At 41.9% G+C, this 20913-nt stretch overlaps 2 protein-coding genes across 2 annotated transcripts in view; both read right to left on the reverse strand.

Annotated features, from left to right (window-relative positions):
• The window catches only part of ube2f (ubiquitin-conjugating enzyme E2F (putative)), a 45380-nt gene extending 31336 nt beyond the window's left edge, over window positions 1-14044 (reverse strand). The window contains exons 1-4 of the mRNA XM_030343509.1: window positions 13830-14044; window positions 11139-11337; window positions 8547-8576; window positions 6361-6426 (exon numbers count right to left, since the gene is read on the reverse strand). Of these exons, the coding sequence (XP_030199369.1) occupies window positions 6361-6426; window positions 8547-8576; window positions 11139-11253 (211 nt within the window). The 5' untranslated portion in view covers window positions 11254-11337; window positions 13830-14044. The remainder of the gene's footprint in view (window positions 1-6360; window positions 6427-8546; window positions 8577-11138; window positions 11338-13829) is intronic.
• An 899-nt stretch (window positions 14045-14943) lies between these two features.
• LOC115533387 (putative methyltransferase DDB_G0268948) lies at window positions 14944-19587 on the reverse strand. The gene is made up of 7 exons (XM_030343897.1): window positions 19353-19587; window positions 19052-19221; window positions 18226-18377; window positions 17795-18011; window positions 16216-16319; window positions 15620-15757; window positions 14944-15498 (listed from the first exon to the last, which is right to left on the reverse strand). Exons 2-7 carry the CDS (start codon window positions 19160-19162, stop codon window positions 15402-15404), a joined length of 819 nt encoding a protein of 272 aa, XP_030199757.1. The 5' UTR covers window positions 19163-19221; window positions 19353-19587; the 3' UTR covers window positions 14944-15401.
• Between the last annotated feature and the right edge of the window lie 1326 nt (window positions 19588-20913).

The following is a 20913-nucleotide window of genomic DNA, read 5'->3' on the forward strand; positions in this document are numbered from 1 at the left end:
GCTTGGGCTTGACGACCCAATTAGATAAGATAGAATGGTGCAAAGGGTTCCTGCTGTTCTGTCAAAAAAATAAAACTTAACAATAAGGGTACAGTAATTCACCATTAATCAACATCAGTTGGTAATAAGAATAATTATAGAGCAGTATCATAGGGGTTAGGGTGACGAAAATGGTCAGGAGCAGCGGGTTAACCCTAAACATAATAAATATGGTATAAATGAATACCGTAGTAACATCAACAGCAAATGTACTCTTCCTGTAGGCATGGTCGGCAAGATGCACTAACTCCCACCTACTGCTTGATGGGTACCTAGCAGAGAAAAGACCGGATTGTCGCTACTTGCTAATTGCTATGGATAAAAGTATTTGCCAAATGACTGTAAGGGACCAGAGGGCGCAGCTAGCCCCACCTGTGAGAGCGGGACAAAGGCGTGCCGCAATTATGATTACTGGAAGTCACTGAGATGCGGTCTAATCATGTTTACTCTCTTGAAGAAAATTCCTTCCTAAAAAGCAGCCGCCAAGCTTAAGATCATGATGAACCCAGCAGGAGTTGTTGTTTGATGTTTGGTTTTGATTGTTGTTGCACAAGGTCAAAATAAAGTGGTGACTGGATGGCTTCCTAGAACCAGCGGCGGCTTGTCGCTGATGGAACACAGCGTGCTGGCGTTCTTAAACCTTCTGCCATTAGCAGTCTAGTAGAGAGGTACTATTACGGTGAAATCGAACACATTTATCCCTACCCTATATACCACGTAAACAACCCACACAAAATAATCACAGGTAAGAAAAATGTAAAAAAAACGTACATTTTCTTTTGTATACTATTCTACTATTTGCGTTATGGCATTTAGAGAGGGGAAGACACAGACGCAGATAACTTTCTCCCTAGCTTTTTTTTAAATCACAATTGTTTCAATGGGAGACGCAGAATCAAATCTCGCTTGTATCACAGGTTATGCTTCACTTTGAGACGTAAATTAAGACACACAGACATGCGGCTTCCCAGCTAGAGAGGGGCTGATAAGCTTGATATACAACCTCTCCTGACCCTATATTCTTGCATTGGTCTCTCTCTCCCGCTCTCTCTGCACTATATGCTCAAACACACAAATGGTCACCGGAGATAAGGTGGTCCACTCCGGCATCTGGTCACACAGTACAGAGACAACATCGTCAGGCCCAGCAAACACACTGCCGTGAATTATAGAGGACAACACAGACGGAAGGGCTGGAGGTGTCTCACATGGGGAGGAGAGCAATGGGGAGGGAGGGATGGAGAGGAGAGGAGAGCCGGACGAGGAGAGAGGGATGTAGAAGAGAAGGCGAGAGAGAGAGAGAGAGGAGAGGAGAGGAGGAGGGGAAGAGAGGGATAGAGAGGAGAGGGATGGGGAGTAGAGGTGGAGGAGGAGAAGGGAGAGAGAGGAGAGGAGGAGGAGAAGCGTGGGATGGAGAGGAGAGGGATGGAGAATAAAGGAGGAGGGAGAGGAGGAGGAGGAGGAGGAGGAGGAGGAGAGAGGGATGGAGAGGAGAGCGTTGAAGAGAAGAGGGAAGGAGAGAAGAGGAGGAGGAGTGATGGGTGGAGAGGAAAGAAAGGAAGAGACAAATAGAGAGAAACGGAGAGCATGAGGGAAGAGGAGGGAAGTTTGGGGACGAGAGATTGAGAAAGTGAGTGGGGGGAATGAAAGGGATAAGGAAAAGGTTAGTGGGGAGGAAAAACAAGACATAGGTGGAACGAAGGGGGTAGAGAGACTGAGGACAGAGGAAGAGCGATTGGTGGAGATGAGAAGAGAGGAAGAGACTAGTAAGGATGGACAATAAAAAGGACCAAAAGAGGAGAGTGGGTAGAATGACGTTATGGAAAAGATAGCAAGGGAAGCAGAGAGACAGTAAGAGCGCGAGTGGAGTGAGATGGAGACAGAGAATGGCTAATCATTCGCGTCACAAAACATAAATAAGTCAGGAATTTCCGCTGTACTGGAAGCGGGAAGAATCAGATCCTTCCGACAGGGGAAACAAACCTACAAAAAACCCATGCACACACACAACGTTTGTACACAGCCGCATACACACAACCATGTTTGTACGCACACACGTACCTAGACTCAGAGACACTCGCAGGGATGTGCGTGCGTGCACAGAGCTCACACAAACGCCAAGTTGCCAACTCTGCGATTGGTCACACCAGTAACCCCTGCTAAATCACATGATGTGGGCCATTCGCAAAGCAGCGCTCTTGAGGTCAGGGTCCGAGGGAAAAGTGTGGAATTTCTGGCAAGGATCAAAGCACCCCAAACAATAATAGCGCTTCAAAGAGCGAGATCAGGGCACTGCGTAGAGTAGGGTCACTTTAAAAGAGTGGAGCTGGATCAAGATCGCTTCACGACAACCTTTCCCTTGTGTATCGTCTTCAAACAAAAGGGCTGGGAGATTAAAGGGCCAACCAATTAAGTTGGATAAGTCTGTGAGAATGCTAACTAAGAATGGCTAGCCTTTTATTTCCCTTCTTCACACCTATGTATTCTATACTCTAGGATCTCCTGGGAGCACACTCTTTCTCTCCAACACATTTATGTTCTTCATTAAATTTCCCTTGCTGATCAATCAGGGCATCAATCTTGCCTATCAATCGGGGGCATGAATGCAACATTTCTTAATGGTGGAGAAAGGTCGAAATCTTGCTCTCTTCTGCTCTCTCTCTCTCTCTCTCTCTCTCTCTTTACAACTCTCAAATCGTACCTACTGCAGCTTTGATACCGACACAGTCAAACAATTCATGACTACAGGTAATTCATGTTTGATGCGCCTTAAGCAAAATTAAACATCCCTCTTTCATGACACCGGATCCTAAAAATAAAATGACCCCCAGATGGCTCGGCCCAATAATTAAAGAAGACCAAAGGGAGACAATTAACGAAGTCCAGACCATAGAAAATAAGAACCAAAGTCCACAGGCATTTGGGCATTTTGAGAAGTTTGAGCCCTAAAGTGTTGCAGGCGACCCGATTCCTCATGGATAAACCCACTGCATGGGAAACATGCAGTGTTTCGCCTTGCAGGGTTAATTCGGTGGCTAGCAATTAGGAAAAATAGCCTTGATTCAACGTGTGAGTGGATCGTTTAAGGTCATTATCACTTGGTTATTTTTGGACCAGTACGGTTTCTGCACGACAGGGGGTAAGAGGGATGTTGAATACAAACAGTGAATCTTTTGTGCACAACATTCCTGCACACACACACATCTTGGAAATGAATGAATGAACGATCATTTGTCTTTAAATAGACACAATATTCTGTGAAATAAGTTTAGGTTCCACTTAACTACTGTATATCGAAAAAGTTTATTTTATTCATGAATCGATGGCCGGCATAAATTAACCCTGGCTATCTTCAACGTGACCTTAAGACTTAGTATGAATTCATCAAACGACTCAGGAGGTTCATCATGAGCGACAGGCACAGAAAGAGACAGGAGCGAGGATAAGCAAAGAAAGGAAGATAATAGAGACATTACTCGAAAAAACCGAGGGACAAACAAGAGATATTAAACGTCTTTGTTGTTCTTCTCTGGCAATTTTAAGGATTTGAATGATCGATAGTTTAGGTATCGAGTCTAGAGTAGACAATCTCTGTGTCGTATTCTTGTTAAGGACTCACATACCTCAATATAATTGCCCTTTTGCTTTTTTCGTGCTTTTCTCGTTTTGGCAACGTCAGCCTTTTTTCCTGGAGGTGGCGTCGGCAGTTTTGTTGCATTTTGTCTTGATTGTTCCAGAAGTAGCGCGGTATGTTTCTGCTGCCAAGCATATTAGGCCTGGAGAGGGCTTATACACTGCTAGATGATTCTAATTAAAATCCACCTTATAACAAGATAGGGCAGAAGAGAGGCTCATTGAGTCTGGTATGTACAAGATTTTTCAGGTCTCAACCGATGGACAAACCTACCAATTTACATTTGAATTTAAGCTCCAGCTTCACATCTATGCGCCTATCGAAGAGGAGAATTTCTCGAGCGATACATTTTTTGAATAGAGGATGCAGGTGGAACTGCAGCCATGGAGTAAAGGTCATTTTTTGAGGTCATTCCAACTGCATTAACTTTCCAGCCAATCCTCAACTGACCTTGCAATGTGCCATGTGGACAAACAGCCAAAACACTTCACAGATTTTAAACCCTGAAGGTTTTCTGTGGGGGGGTGGGAGTGTTTTGAAGGGGGATGCGACGAACAAGACCCTGAAATATATATTTTCTCATTAACAGTGAGAAGAAAAAAGGTAAAAAGTTACAAAAATGAAAGGTGTCAATGTGGTGACAAATTGAGAAGGCAGTTGGTGAAATATCAGCAAGGGGGTTTAGCGAAAACAAACCAAATTCCAGGTTTCCCATTGCTTTTTACTGTCTGATGGACTGAAGAGGGTTAGGAAAACGCTGATAATGGATATCCACAAAATGGTGTTTTCCGTGCTTACGACTGTCGCTCAGACAATATTTTACATAGTGTTCAATTAATTTAAAACCTTACATTTGACCTTACAATTAACTTCTACATTGCTGATTAGCAGGACAATCTTGTATCATCAAAAAGTTCTCAAAGTTTCACTTCAGCACCAGCAGCTGTGGCGAGAGAAATGTAGCATTATAAAACTGCCATCTGTGCTCTTTTTTTCATTTTTGGAATAAACTACTTTCTTAAAATCTAGACGAATTGAAGAAAAAAGTACAAAGACTGCATCACAATTCTATCATGAATAGCAATGTGGTATATGAGCAGATTAAGGGGTTAACCTTCCAGGTTAATAGCTTCAAGTCAGGGTGTTTGCAGCCCAGACGAGGCACGGAGCACCTTGACGTGTAAAGGCGCCACACATACGACACCTAGATTGGGGTCTTGTTCTGTGTTTATCAATGGGTGACGTTGCCTGGCGTGCCAAGGTTTAGAGGATTGTGTTAGGGCGAGGGTCCATACACCAGAATTGTATTTTTACGGTCTAATGTACCTTCTTTGAGGAATTTCAAATGTTTTAAATGTGTTTTGCCAGAGAATGTGCACTCGTGCGTGCGCTTGCGCATGTGTGTGTGAGAGTGAACGTGAATTGGACCAAATTAACTGGGTGAAAAGCAAGCAATAAACAACTTAATGCAAGCAATAAAAAAGAGAATGAAAGGACAAGATTTGACATCAGAAAGGTAAAACGAAAACGAGGCATAAAACGAAAGAAAGAAAGAAAGAAAGAAAGAAAGCCTAACACAAGCAAGGGAAACACCCTAGGGATGGTAGTAATTATGCACCACTATGTGCTGTACTCTGACAGCTAGCGTATTGTGTTAGCGCGTTAGCACATTGCTGAGTAGGCAGAGCCAGCGAGGCTACTGCCGCTAACAGCATTAGCTCTCTGACTACACAGGGCAGGAACAGGAGGCTCTTTGAATGAGTCATTTAGCTCTACAAGCACACAAACTGCACAATAACTAAACACAGAGCAACTGATGGGAGTCAACAAAGTGCTTGAAAAAGTATCACAGTTTTACTGCATATCTGTATTGATCTTCCATGTAGAGATGCATTCATTTTGACACACTCACATTGTTGTTTTTTAAATGCAGAAGTACATTATGGACTGTGCATGCAACGTGCACACAAACCTCTCTCTCTCTCTCTCTCTCTCTCTCTCTCTCTCTCTGAATGATGTTAGAGAATGTTACTAGTTTTAGCTTTGGGGCCAGACCTCAGTATGGTGACATCAAGCTTTAAGACAACAGGACATTGCTGCTCTACCTAGTGTGTCTTCCCCAGGAGAAACAGTCAAATCTTTGGGGACATTTGCTTTCTTTGTGTTGACCCAGCAGAAATAATGAGTCTGATTCCAACTGTATGTGAACTTTTCTTTAACCAAGTCCCAGACTGTGTGTCAGAATACAAAGACAAAATAGGCTTTAACGGTTGTGTTTTCGGACCTCAAGCCATAAAGTCAACCAGCAAGAACTGTTTTAAAGCATGCATTTGTTACGCAGTTTCCACTATATTTCACTGTTGGTAGCCACACGACCCAACGGAACCTAGCGTAGCCATGCAACCAAATAAGCTGCAACAAACAGCTAAGTCCAACAATTCAGCCCTGTTTAGGGGCCATTTTATAGCGTCAATGTTAACAGTCAAAAGGGATAATGAATAGTGCAATAGTGCATGGGAGGAAGTAGAAATAGAAGTGGTTATCATCAGACTATGATGATACTAGACTAAGAAAATGCACACCCTACCCTATACCAGTGAAAAATTATGCTTTATCTTGTTGGAGGAATTATTAAGGTTATCATAACATTTTTATTGCATTTTGTGATTGCTATGTTGCCGTCTTACCGGGGGAGACGGCCAGGTGAAAGTGATGCAGTTTGTCCTCATCTGGGAAATTGGCTTTGCACGTAGCTGTGGGAAAGACAAAGAAAGAGTGGTTATTATTTGTACACTGGCAGCGGTTAAGCATCATGTTCCCCAGACTACAGAACTACAAGATGCAGAGCCAACATCGCAGCCTGACTTCGACATCCGAGCCCTTGAGCAAAACTCACAACCATCATCCAACCATTCATTTTCTCCTGGTGGACCTTATTTATGTAACCGTTTATATATGGTTGCTGCATATATATATATATATATATATATATATATATATATATATATATATATATATATATATATATATATACTTACATACACATACTTACATACACATACACATATAAATCAGGTAACATTTACACAACAGTCTGGAGAAATATAGGAATTTGAGTCGACATATGACCCTGAGATGCAGTGAATTTCTTTGTTCTTTGTATCTCTATTCATCAGTCAGCGTGGTTTGTGTTTTATTTGGGCAGAGGCAGTCTAAGTGACCATCACCCTCTATTGGCCATGTGATAGCATTACATTTAATCTCATTAAATCCGCTTCCCACACCATTTCCATTATTTTAAAGTTGTACATTATTTACACATATTACTCAATTGTATGTAGTACTTTATTATTTCCACTGAGCTTGTGTTGGTTTTTGATCAGGATTTAAAAAAAGGTTACAGTTTTAAAAGGTCTATAAGTTAAGTGCAAATATTTTCCTGGATGCATTTCCTTTTTTTCTTCAAAACTCAAGCACTTCATTGCCACTGGTTTCCACATACATTTGTCAAATGCAAATCATTAAGAACCTATCACACCACAGCCAGACCAGAGCATGTGGACCACCGAACAAAACAGCGTCCATACAGAACCCAGCCTGAAGTCAACTTGGCGGACCGGACCACATGTCTTTGATCAACCTCAGGATTATCTTAATACTCTCTGAGAGGCAGGCAGCCTCTTCCCTACGAGAATGAACTCCATGATAATGGTATTCAGAGGACCTCCTCTCCTGTGGATGGGTACAATGAAATCAAACTATCTAAAGGAATAGCTCCCGGCTAACGCTAGCATGTTAATGATCCCAGCTGGGAAATACGGGAGCCACAGTATAACACAGTAGGAGAACAAAAATCTTAATTTAACAATACAGCTACAAAATAGATAAGGAACATATGTATATATACACAATAAGAGTGGTAGAAATGTTACGGCATTATTTACAGTCCAACAAAAAAGGGGTATACGTCTGTCGAGTCCTGATATGAAAACAGGAAATACATTTCAGGGCCGTTGAGTCATCACGAATTGCTGTCATTGTAGATGAATGTCATGTCTCGACCTGACCTTTTAGTGCAGCGTACAAAACCCAGTCACGGCCTGTGTGCATATGCAAACTCAAAACCAGATCACGCAAAACCATATTTTGACTTCAATTAGTATTCTTCACCGCAGGCTCCTTGATCCATGGAGCAGAGCTACGACAGAGAGAAGTTTGTGATGCAAGTTTTGCTGGTCTTGTAACATTTCCTCTGCATAGATCTTAAAAAATGTTGCGGCATGTAGTGTCATGCACAAGAAGTGTATGCTAATTCCCGGGAGTATCTTGTCGCAAATGTTTAGAAGTCTCCTCACATTGGTGATGCCAACACAATTATCTTTCCAGTGAAACCATATAGCTGGACACGTTTTTATATCCGTTTAGCAGACGCCTTTGCCCAGGAGCGACCTCAGCTGAGTTCAGATTCAGAGTTCCGGCCAACATGGCCTCAAAGAGCAGGCAGGGTTAGGGCCTCTTGCCGACACGCACAGGGTGTGGCGATTGGGGATCGAACCCAGTACCTTTTATTGGATATTTAGTATATTGTATCATTATATTGCAAACGTTATATTGCTTATTAGCTAAATAAGCCGTACATAATACCATAAGCTATCAAACAACAATAAGCGACTTCGCACACAGCAAGTCCAATAAGCAACGTGTGTAAAGCTATGAGGACAGACCCCCGAGCCATGAGGATTCGCATTCATGATTAAAACATAAGGTGATGGAAGATGATGGAAGACCAACTGATCCTCCTTAGAGAGGCCTCTGTCTGCCTGGGTTAATTGAGCGCGTGATTCAGAAGGTAACAGGTCCTAGGTTTACTTACTGGGGAGGTGTCCTTCCAGATCGGCCACTTCTGTTGAGAGAGAAGAAGAGAGGATGATTAATAAAGTGCGGCTGGGTGAAATCCAGGAAAATATATTCCAATTACATTTACAAAAGGGACAAGACAAGGCACTGGACGGATTGGGGACTGCTGGCTCTTGGGTGCAGGAGTTTTAATTGGATTTTAGTTTGAAAAACATTTGACCATGTTCATAAAAACAGCCCCGTTCCTCTTTCAACAGAGACAATATAGGGTAATGATGTTATGGATGAGGTGCATGCTCCTTTCCCCTGGTTTGTTTGAATGCTTGGTCACATTATGTTCAGTAAGCGTAGACGTTCAATGACAAACCAAGAAAAAAGAAAGATAGAGAACACCAAAAGCAGGCTTTAAATTAGGATGAACATCTTTACTTCCATCGGTTGATCTGACACAGCGTTTAGGTTGGGCCACTACAAAGAGAGATTATGTAATTTGTGGCCAGGAGGATGAGGGTGAGCCAATGAATGTTCAGCCCACTTTATTTTGTAGTTTCCTTTGATGTTTACTAGTCTTCCCCTTTCTTAGTTTGTTTGTGTATAAATACATTCAGCTGGAAACAAGATCCTCTTTCTGCATACAAGAGTTGAATGGATTTGGTTTCTTTATCAAGTAAGAGTCTCGATGCACTACACACTTCTCTTCCGCCATCTTGTGGTCTGCTTTGGTATGACTCTTGAAGCTATATTTATTATTATAGGAAAAATAAGACAGTGTTTATTTTCACAGTAACCCAAAGGCTAGCGGGCAGCAACGAGAAGGCTATATGAATACAAGAAAAATACATTGAGTGAAATAAAGATAAGTATAGAAAAAAATACAAAAGGGTCGGAAGACGGGTAGGAAAAAGTCATGAAACTATGAATGTTGAGGAGTGTACTGCTGAAGTTGCCTGAAGGTTATATTCTTTCGAGAATAACATTTCTACCCTCCTTCTAACTCCTTTTTCCCTATTCATTTGAATGGCACAGATTGATCTCCTCTCCAACCTCAACCCGAAGTCTTCTGAAAGATTGAGATTCAGTTGGGTAAGGTTGGAAAATAATGACAGGATCCACACAGTAGGGCTTCATCTGGAAGCTCCCTTTATCTACTGAGTACAATAGGGTGTTTCTTTGCTCTTGAGAGGCCCTTCGTCTTAAGGAGATGGGTCACAGAGATGGAAACCGCATAGAGATTGATCACTATCTGTTGTATGTCCAGAATTGGGGTTGGGTTTTTCTTGTCCAAATCGTGTGTGGATATTAAACTATAAACAAGCGCAGCTGATAAAGCATAAGACTGAATACTCCCTATACAGCACTGTGTAAAAAGTTGGCTTGGGTTCAATATACATTAAAGCACTAATAAAGCCATGCTAGTAATAAAAACATTGACAGTTGAGTTTCCTTTGAAATTATTCCATTTGGAATTCAAACCCCAACTGAACAATTTCAGTTATAAAATTGTTCATAACAGCAATACGTTGAAAACAGAACAGAAAACAACCAGAGAGCTGGGTAAGTGGTTTCAGTTCCCCGAAGCTCAGCCTGAACATCCAGTCTTTCCTTAACGTGCACAAACTAAACCAGGAGCACCATGGAGAGGACGACTTCAGCTCTTTAACATAATGTGATCCCCAGGAGAATAATTTGCCTCATGCCTAAACACCTAGTCTATTTACCCTTATATGTGCTCAACAGGGAGAGCTCACATTCCCCAACATGTAAAATCAGAAAAAGGGAAAAATGTGAGTTGACGCAAGCGTTCACCCTCGCAAACTGTAGCTCGCTATTTTTGTTTAACTTGAGCCGGGCCATTGGACGCAGCGTCACACGATGGATAATTGTTATGGCAGCGTTCCCCAACCCAACGCAAAAGCCCAGGGAACGCTGATTGAACCTGACGCTTGGCGGCTGTCATGGTGACATCATTGGATTCAAATCAAAGGAAGAAAGTTGACAAGCCGAAAGAAAACTGGCGAGAAAGAACCGGAGAACCCCAAAGAGACAGACAGGAAGGAGCCTTTGAAATATATGACTGGGTCAAGGATAGATGGATGAGAAAAGAGAAGCAGAGAGGACGAGCGAGACTGACTGAGAGGACAAGAGAAAAGAGGAGAGTGAGGGAGCCACAGAGAGGAGGAGAGACAAAGACAGGCTTGATGGAAGGCATGGTTACTGTCACTAACAGTTGTCTTTCAGACACACACACCAGTACCTTTGAGTGCCTGGTGTTAAAAAAAAAACAGGTTGAGAAACAATAGTGACCAAGACAATGTCCACGGTTTGTTCTAGCCAGGTCTCAGGCATTCATGCTTATATGTATTGCTCCTTTAAACTAAGTGTTCACTGGCTAGTATGCATATGCATTAATACAATTTTATTTCTAATTAAGTAATCAAAACATTTGTACTACAGTATGTTAAATCGACTGCCAATTTTCATTCTTATAGTTTGACTGGATTTGCCTGGCACTCCATTACACCTCGATTAAACAGTTCATAAAGCACAGCAGTTTGTGTGTGCGTGAGTGAGTGAGAGCGTGCGTTTGTGCGTGCCCGTCTGTGCGTACCTTTGGTGAGCAGGCGGTCTCTGATGGAGACCCTGTGCGTGGAGTCAGAGGTGGCGGAGGCCCGGCTGGGCTTGCCTCCGTCCTCCCTCTTCAGCTTACTGGCCAGGGTCAGCATGGCTCCAACCGCCTGGTGTTCTCCCCTGGTCCTGTCCTGGTCTGGCCCGGCACCACGCTACCCGCCCCGCCCGCGCTCCCAGTCCTGCAGTCACACCACAAAGACCATTAGCTGGGGTGTGGTCCAATTTATAATTAGCCTTAAATCCAATGGAAGATGGATGCATACCGTTACGTGTATAGGACATACAATGTAGCATATACTGGTGATCACTTATAACTAATGGTCAACAAATATGTTGTTTTGATCATGTAGAATGATATGCCGCCTTCAATAATATACGGTCTACCTTCATCAATGTTTACATTTATTTCATCTGCATTTCTATATTCCGTTAAACAGTTCAGCAATGCCTTCTGAATTGTAATCCTGCATTTATTACTATTAGGTATTTGCAAGACGCTTTTATTAAAAAGGGATTCACAGTGCATTCAGATACACGTCATCAGTAGGGGTCGGGACATCTTGGCTGGAAGTTAATTACCCTAGCCACTATAAACTATCCTGCTAAACCAGAATATATTTGTAATGGTATGTAACGTGAAGTCAGGAACACTATTTCAGTCTCTCATACAGTTTTCATATATTACACAACCATGCAATATGAATGTCTTCACCGAGCTAACCTGAATTACAAGACAATTCATAACTACAGCATAACCAAGTGCTTGTCATATCTTGGGTGAGGCAATTTAAATCAGGCTGTTTGAATGGAGAGTGAGGGACGTAAGGTCCTAGAAAGCAGCAGGTTAAATTTGAATGTGCTATGGATAAAATCAAGGTTATTTGCAACAAGCTAGCATATACAAATGAACAACACAGATCAGTGTATATATTGGTATAGAAAGGGGTGTTGCACTATTAGCCTTTATTCCTACTGTCAAGGGCTGTCTTCTAGTTAAATATCTCATAATGCAATGACACAGAAAATAAGGCCGGTCTCTGGCTATTAAAAATAAAATAGCCAGAGACCGGCCTTTTCGGTCTCTGGCCGAAAAGGCCAGAGACTAACCAAATTCTAGGGATTGATAATATACAATCTTAAAAAGAACCACAATACCAGTCAAACAATTTAGTATAAGTCCTCATGACGTAGATAGCAGTTAAGCAGTGGGTGTCCTTTTGTTGAAATCTTTAAGGAATGGGAAATCTTCAACAAACTACTATTAGTAGTACTACAATAAGGCATATACTGCCTTAATGAAGAGGAATCACCAAAAAAATAAAATACAGGTTAAACAGTCACAGCCCGACACATTTAGTTTTTGCATGCATAATAAAAAAAGATCTGCTTAGTTTGACATTGATTTTTTAAACAATTTTGTTTGAATAATAAAAGTTTATGCATTTTTTATTCTAAGTGAATTTGAGGGCTAGTACATTGGAGGGCTAGTGATTTGGAGGGCTAGTAAACTGGAGGGCTAGTATACTGGACTAGCTCAATTGGTTGGCATCAGTTTGGGGGAGGGAAAGGGGGGAGGGTGTCGCATGTCAGTGTTCATAAAATGTGTGTCACCGAGACCAACTCACTCCCACCTGCCTCAGATGTCAATCAGACTGCTGCACTATGATGGTGATCATGTTGTATATTACGTTTTTCGTAAAGGGATTTTAACATTATACGTTTCAGCAATGCATTAAACTGATCAATATTGTTTATTGCTAAAACAATTGTATACAGTATGCTACATGTCCTACAACCATTTTACAGCCCCAACTATTCCAAAACGAGCTACTTGACTTTAGCTATTTATTAACAGGTTATGGATTTATTTTCCAAACACTTCCTCATAAAATAACCATGTAATCAGACCTAATGGTTTTCTAAGTCAACAGACATATTCCACAAATAAGTTAACGTCTTCGTTTGCAATATCTTGGCACACGACGAAAGTGTCATATTACGTTTAATAAGGTTGTTGTAATCCAACACATTTAACCAGTTTCAAATTAACAACACAGATTCTGCTTTTAAACTGACCCTTTGAGGTGGGTCCAAAATTAAATAACCATATCTCCATCGAGGGGAAACAGCAGAAACAGACGAAGCCATAAGGCGTGTCTGGTATGATGTCAGAAAAGATAAGGATCGTGGCAAATTAGAACCAAGGAATCAAGTTTGTGCTGAAGTTCAAGGCGACTTTAACTATCTGCCAACTGTTGGAGAGAAGTAACATAATATAAAGCCCTGTGTTTCAATGTGTACGATATATATATCAAACATATTTTCATTTTGTTGGGGCTAATTGTATTATGTTTTGTTGTATGCTATCGTTGTCTTGTCCAGGTATCTCTTGTAAAACATTATGTTTACTCTCAGTTAGATTAACCAGGTTAAAAGTTCAATAAAATATACCTAACGTAACGTAACAGCCTTATCAAGTTACCTGTTTCCAATGTGTCAAATAATGTTTTCCTCTGTCTCGGGTTTTACTGTATTGTTGTGTGGTCTGCTGCTGCTGAATAGATGTGTAATCGATATAAGACTAACCCGGTTGAATAAAAGAAATGGAAAAATAAAAGATAAGGCATACATATTTATAAAGACCTTATGCTGTGGCCAGTGAGTGTTTTACCTTTCAGAAGCAGCGCTCCTCTCTACACCATAATCATCTAAAATCTTGAGGTCAGGGACTGGAAGGTTCAAATAGGCTCTTCAAACAGCAAAACCGGTGGAAAATAGTATGATATATGTACTAAAAGATAGATCAAATATCAATAAACATGAAATTAACTGTCAGTCACAACTTCAGTCCGGTGTCAGAGACAGCGGAAGTTAAGTGTTTAGTCCGTCCGGTATTGTTGTCCGGGAAGACACCAAAGAAGAACACTAGGGTTCTGCAGCACTTATTTTTTATTTTTTATGCACTTAACTAAGATACGATAATACGACAGTTATTTATTGACTCCAGAAGATTAAAAAAATACTGGTATTAATATATATGAAATGCATGTGTTTGTAAAGTAATGTTGGGTCATTGTAACATTAATAACTACTATGTCGTTTTTTTTTACTTTGCATGTTTCTTTTACTTATCTATTATTTTATTTTATTGTACGAAAATATTTCTACGTGAACCAGTTTGAGTCTGCCTCATGTATGAAAAGTGCTATATAAATAAAGTTGCCTTGCCTCACCTTGCCTTGCCGAGAGAGGAAGTGTGAAATTGATTTTCCATTGGAATCGGTATATGGTCTATCTGACTTTGTCGACAGTGATGATGGGCTCAATGAATAGCCTAACGAATAAATGAGTGCATATTCAGACGCTGGATGTTAGAGCCCCTCAATGATATTGTAAGAATGATTCTGAGAAGTATCCCAAATGTGTTTTTTTTTTACAAAACAAAAACCTCTATAATAATTAGTTTCTTATAAAAGATGGCCAAAATGGACTCAGTAATTAGTGCATCTGAGTTTTCAAACACTGACCTCTAGTGCTCAAACAGGGCTTTGCAAGAAATACAATAACAATAATACAAAAATAAAAATACCAGCAGTTCTAACTACTATAATAGTAAGGAATACAAGTGTTTTTGTCTTTGCGGCACCATAACTGATATTGTTCCAAGATGTTCATGGATTTGAGTTTCTCAACGTTCATTCAATGAATTTATTTAATCATTAAAACTCAATTATTCACCCTGATACAAAAATTAAATAATCGTCAGTCAATAAGTACAATTGTGAAATCTTTGAGTAAGTGGGCGTTTATTCAGATATTCAGACATTAACACATCACTGTATTTCAGCAAATATATTTTGAATAAGGTACATTCCGCCTTGCTAGTTCAATCCCCAGCTCCTCCTAGCTGATTGTTGATGTGTCCCTGAGCGAGACACTTAACCCTAACTGCTCCTGACGAGCTTGCTGTCGCCTTGCATGTTAAAAAAAAAAAAAGCATCTGCTAAATGCCCTAATTGTAATTTGTAAATTGATACACACCTAAAGAAAGAAGAGTACCCGCTAAGGATGGATACTGCAGAGCACTTCCTTTCACTTGGCATCACTTCAATCAAGCATTAAGACGTAGCCTGAAATGACACAATGTACAGGATACACGATTCATTCTAAGCATGCGATGGAGGATTAGTGTGTTCAAATCCGTAGAAGAAGTAGAAGCAACAGTCCTTCTGCCGTTGAGCGCTCAGTCTTCAGCTGGTTTGCAAGCGAGAACATAGAAGTACTTCACATCCACAACGACCTCTGTGTCTGGAGAGGTCACCTTCATGGCCGACATCAACCTGAGACACATCGTGAAATAGTCTTCATTCTGCTCCTATAACTGTGTTACAAAACTAAAAAACATATTTTTGCCTTTCATGTTGAAGGTGCATCTAAACATGTGTGTTGGTGTGTGTGTACCTGTTGGTGGTCTGGTCGGACAGCCTGCGAGCCTCTACAGGATCCTTCTTGAGGAGCGTTTGGTAGCTGGAGAAAGACTCCACCATCCCGATGAAGCCAGACAGGGGTACAGTCTTACTAACACGCAAACAATCATGCCTGGAACACAAAACAAGCCCGCCCTTTCAGATCACTATTGTCAAATCACGTTGATGACTCTGTATACCACGATCCGGTCATCCTATCCTTTATTAAATTATGATTAGGAATTTATTTTGCTATGGTGAAGTACAGTTTTGTGTGTTTCCTGTCATTTAAGTACGGTTTCAGTAATGTTTGCTTTGGTCATTGTTTAGTAATTATTCATGAAATTATTTGTCATTATGGGCAGACATTGTTGCGTTTGAAACTGTTGAAAAACAGAAAAATAGCGTTATTCATGCAAAATGTGGCAAAAACACTGTTTTCATTAGCCTAGGTTACAGTATATTTATCTTTAATGCTCCAGTACTACAACAGTACTGTCTTCTCTCGAAATGGTGCGTGACCAATAAAAAAACTCACGATGCATTCTGATGTACAAGCCATATACTGAGATCATTGGTGGGCAGACTCACCACTCCTTGTCTGGATACGGGATGGCCTCGTAGCTTTCTTGGTAGAGTGGTTTAGATGTGGTTCCCAGATGAGCACTGACATGTTTCCGCAGAGCTACATAGAACTACACAAACCAGCCTGGTATGAGATAGGGAGTGCTTGATACCATCGCATTTCTGTCGGTTATTTTGCAAATTGTTTCAGTTTTGTTGTTTTGGCTGTTGCTTTGTTGGTAAATAGTTAGAGGAGGTTTCTAGGTCCACAGATTTAACCAATCACAAATGCAAAGTCCTCATCGTCATCGTCATCCGCTTATCCGGGGTCGGGTCGCGGGGGGAGCAGCTCAAGCAGGGGGCCCCAGACTTCCCTTTCCCGGGCCACATTGACCAGCTCTGACGGGGGGATCCCGAGGCGTTCCCAGGCCAGTGTTGAGATATAATCTCCACCTAGTCCTGGGTCTTCCCCGAGGTCTCCTCCCCACTGGACGTGCCTGAAACTCCTCCCAAGGGAGGCGCCCAGTGGGCATCCTTGCCAGATGCCCGAACCACCTCAGCTGACTCCTTTCTAAGTAAAGGAGCAGCGGCTCTAATCCGAGTTCCTCACGGATGGCTGAGCTTCTCACCCTATCCCTAAGGGAGACGCCAGCCACCCTTCTGAGAAAACTCATCTCGGCCGCTTGTACCCGCGATCTCGTCCTTTCGGTCATCACCCAACCCTCATGACCATAGGTGAGGATAGGAACGAAGATCGACCGGTAGATCGAGAGCTTTGCCTTGCGGCTCAGCTCTCTTTTCGTAACAACGGTGCGGTAGAGCGAACCCAATACCGCCCCCGCTGCTCCGATTCTCCGGCCAATCACGCTCTATAGCAGGCTACCCTCACTCGCGAACAAGACCCCGAGGTACTTGAACTCCTTCACAAATGCAAAGTGAACCTGCAAATCTGGTTTACTAGGTTTCAGTTTTCGGGAGAATGTTAGTAATATAGTAATAAGTAGATAATACTAGTAATAAGTAGATGTAGCACAGGTCCTTCAGTTGTAGTTTTTCCTGTCAGTAGTTACTGTTTACAGAATGCTCCCTATGGGTAATAAACTGACATCAATATGAAATAAAATGTCCACCATGACATATCTAAACATATTTAACCCTGTGTCAGACCTTTAGCAGACGCTTGCATCCAAGACGACCTCAAGGGAAAGTAGATGCATGTGATTAAGGAGCATGTAAGGGTTGGTGCATCGAGCTCTGGGGGGCCTACAGACAGACTACAGAGATTGGAGTTTGAACCCAGAACATTTGCGCTTGGAGTAAAACACCCGGCACCTTGACTATGGTCCAACCACTCTAGGCCAAGTGCTCCCAAATGGGCCTTTCTCATGCTGTGAGTGTGTGACCAACCTGTGACTTCTGGCCCAGGAACCACCAAATACTTTTTGTCATCGTCATTGCCATAAAGTGGCAATCCCCCTGTCTACAAAAAAACCTAGTGATCAAATAAAAGACAGTACGTAATACGTATATCGTTTGTGGCCAGTTCGTGACCCCTGCTGCTATACCCACTAATGGGTCTGGAACTCATCTATCCTGCCGTGGTCACCTCTTCGCAGATGGCGTTCAGGGTGTCCGAGCAGCAACCCTCCCGATTCAGCTCCATGTTCAGGGTGTAGTTGAGCAGCGCCAGGCAGCCGCGGGGCTTCAGAACCCGGTGGGCCTCCTGGAGGAAGCGTGGGCGGTCGAACCAGTGGAAGGCAGACATGGCGGTCACCAGATCCACTGAGCCGCTGGGCGTGGGCAGGTCCTCGGCCGTGCTCACCCTGGATAGAGCGGGGTGGGGTTAAAGTTTGAACCATCCGATTGTGGATGGAGGACAGGGCAAAGGTCATGCATTTGATATTTTTTATGCGTGTGACTTTTGTATGAACAGGTTAACCCCGGATCACTTCTAGGCCAATTTTAATTTAATTGAATTGTCAAAAAAATACACATATTCTTATGTCCTGATTTAGTGAATTCATAATTCACACTTACTTGTATGTGACATTTGGCACGGCCATGGCCATTTCTATCTGGGCGGGGCTAATGTCTGTCGCGACCACAGACGCAAAGTGCTTGGCCAATAGGACGCTGCCCTGGCCTGAGCCACAGCCCACATCCAGAGCCAAGTCAAAGGGCCGCCCTTTCTGAGGACACAGAGGACACAGCCATGCATGTTAAACGGCCTGCTAACGAGAGCCCTGTAAATAGAACATTCTAGAAGGCAGAGTGCACAGGTCTCTAATGCTGCGGGAATCATTAACCTGACTCTGTATTCCATGCCACTTGCCAATTGTATGCCAAATGTCCTATATCTATTCATGCATTCCGTCATGGATGCATTATTCTATTATACTGCTTCTCAATTGGGGAGGGATAAAGGGTGGCAGCGGAGAGGAGGGGGAAGTATTTTTGGTTGTTTAGTTTAAAACTCTGGCTTTTTTTCCGCTCTATCTCGTTACAGCTCTGGAATTTTGCCTACAGCAGCTTTAAGGCACGATTGATAAAGATATGTTAGTCAACTATAACCATGCAGACTTTAGGAATGTCTACCTATATTGTGCACCACCACACACCTCCCCCCAACACACACAAACACAACCACACACACACTCAGCAGCCTATGTTAACAACTTTAGGTGTGAAAGGGACTTTATAAATGCAGTTATTTATTATTATTAATGTTATGTCTCCATCTAACTCTCCCATCAAAACATCAACTATAATATGTTTGCAAGCTGTTACCCAATGTGGATTGAGTTATGCAATGTTTGTTGTACAGTAATTATTGACTCCAATCCAACTTCCAGATCCCTCCTACCTTCTTCTCCACAAAGTCCACCACCTTCTGTATGAGATGATCCGGGGGCGATACCCTGAACTTCAGGTACTCCTCAGCATGCTGCTTTCCCTCAAACAGACGGTAGGTCATGCTAGATCTCCTTCTTCACGACACGGCACAAGAGATATCTCACCCTGTTCTTTGTATGTCTAGGGAATACAGAAAGTTCCTGAAAGTTACTGTCTTATATAGTTTAGTGAATGCACTTTCATCCAATCTGAACAAATATGACAAATGTTAGGGGATTTGCATTACAATAGTGAAGGAATCTATACTCTACCTCACACACTCGGCCTCTCTCCTTCACTCTCTACTTCCCTCTCTCTCCCTCTAACAGGAAAACAATAGGGGGCTCCGATGAGGGCGGAGCATGTGACTCAGACAGAAGCAAACTGTGTTGAAGGTCTGCTTTCATCTACGCTATCAAGACTTTGTCTCAGCAAAAAACTTTTGATCAAACAGCTCGGCCCGGATGTTATTGTAATGACAATCAAGTCAATTTCAAAATGCAGAGGCATAAACTACACCCTTAATAATTTCTTAGGTCAAAATGTCCAAATCATTCAAACTCGCCCACTATGGGTTTGAATATCAATCTGCTCCCACGCACCACCCAGTGGGCAGCTCAGGGGTCACCACTGGATGGTACATGGGAGGAGATCGTCACCCGAGACAATAATTGGCCACAAACCTGCTAGAAAAACCCAAAACAGAGTTCAATGATTATTTTGTTTCCATTTAAATTTCTACTCATCGAATGAAGTTCAATAAGTAATGAATAACATTCTGTAGTGTTGAGTTTGGGGCTAAAGGTTCCATGGATGAAACATTAACATGATAAGTGCAGAAGGCTTGAGTTGAATCAGAAAGCTTTTGGTTTGTTAGAGACAATGTAAAAGGGCCTCAGTGTGAGGCCTGAACAGAGAACACTTTCTAGGCCAGCAGGTCATCTAACTGTATTTATTGTTATAAAAGTATCATCTTACCTCTCTGAATGAAACTTTGAAGACAAAGAGAGCAAAAAGACAGAGAGAGCAGGGAAAATAACAAACTTTACAGCATTTCTGTTTTTTTGGGTGCTCAGCGGAACACTAGTCTTAATCCTACAATTTGAGTCTTAAAAACACAGATACTACATAATCTTGAATTGAGGTGGTGGACAAAGTATGTGAAGTTTTATAATCGTACATTTTTGCTGAAAAACAAAGCAAATGGAGCGTTAACCTTGCCTTACATTTGAAGCGTGACGCAAGCAAGCACTAGCATCAAATTGTTTAACCCATTGAGTCTCGTTTTAACAGGACACCTCAAAAATATTCAAACTGATATCACACACTGACATCACAAACTGAAGACACTTAAACACATACAGACACAATGGCAGTGATTGTCATCATTTAGGGTTGGATGTAAGACTGTAGAAATACTCCACGTGTGGTAGTCTACCAGCTCTGTGTCAGCTGACTTGTAAAACACAGGGCTTTATGGCTTTATTCAGCTAATACTGCAATATATTGTTATGCTTAAAGTCAGTGAATGTTGTTTTAGGCAAATAAGTAGACACATAAGTACACACAGTAGAGAGATGTTTAATAGCGGGGGAAAGGGTTTTAAACTATGAATATATGTTTTGAAGTGTGTGTCTGTGTGTGTGTGTGTGTGTGTCTGTGTGTCTGTGTGTCTGTGTGTCTGTGTGTCTGTGTGTGTGTGTGTGTATTGAATCTTTACAAAACGGTGTCTGTTTGCAGCATCATGTGAAAGAGGTACAATTTTCACATAAAGTATATTATTAACACATTGATTTAAGTTATTTTATACTGCCCTCTCTCTTACAGTTCAGT

The sequence above is a fragment of the Gadus morhua genome, chromosome 20, assembly GCF_902167405.1.
Source record: "Gadus morhua chromosome 20, gadMor3.0, whole genome shotgun sequence".
NCBI lineage: Eukaryota > Metazoa > Chordata > Actinopteri > Gadiformes > Gadidae > Gadus > Gadus morhua.

Excerpts from the sequence above, each read along its gene's own strand:
- LOC115533387 (XM_030343897.1), bottom strand. The coding sequence starts at position 19,162 with ATGACCTACCGTCTGTTTGAGGGAAAGCAGCATGCTGAGGAGTACCTG. Across the intron at positions 18,378-19,051 it reads TGGACTTTGTGGAGAAGAAG|AAAGGGCGGCCCTTTGACTT; the intron begins GTAGGAGGGATC and ends CTGTGTCCTCAG. Across the intron at positions 15,758-16,215 it reads CCGTATCCAGACAAGGAGTG|GCATGATTGTTTGCGTGTTA; the intron begins GTGAGTCTGCCC and ends TTTGTGTTCCAG.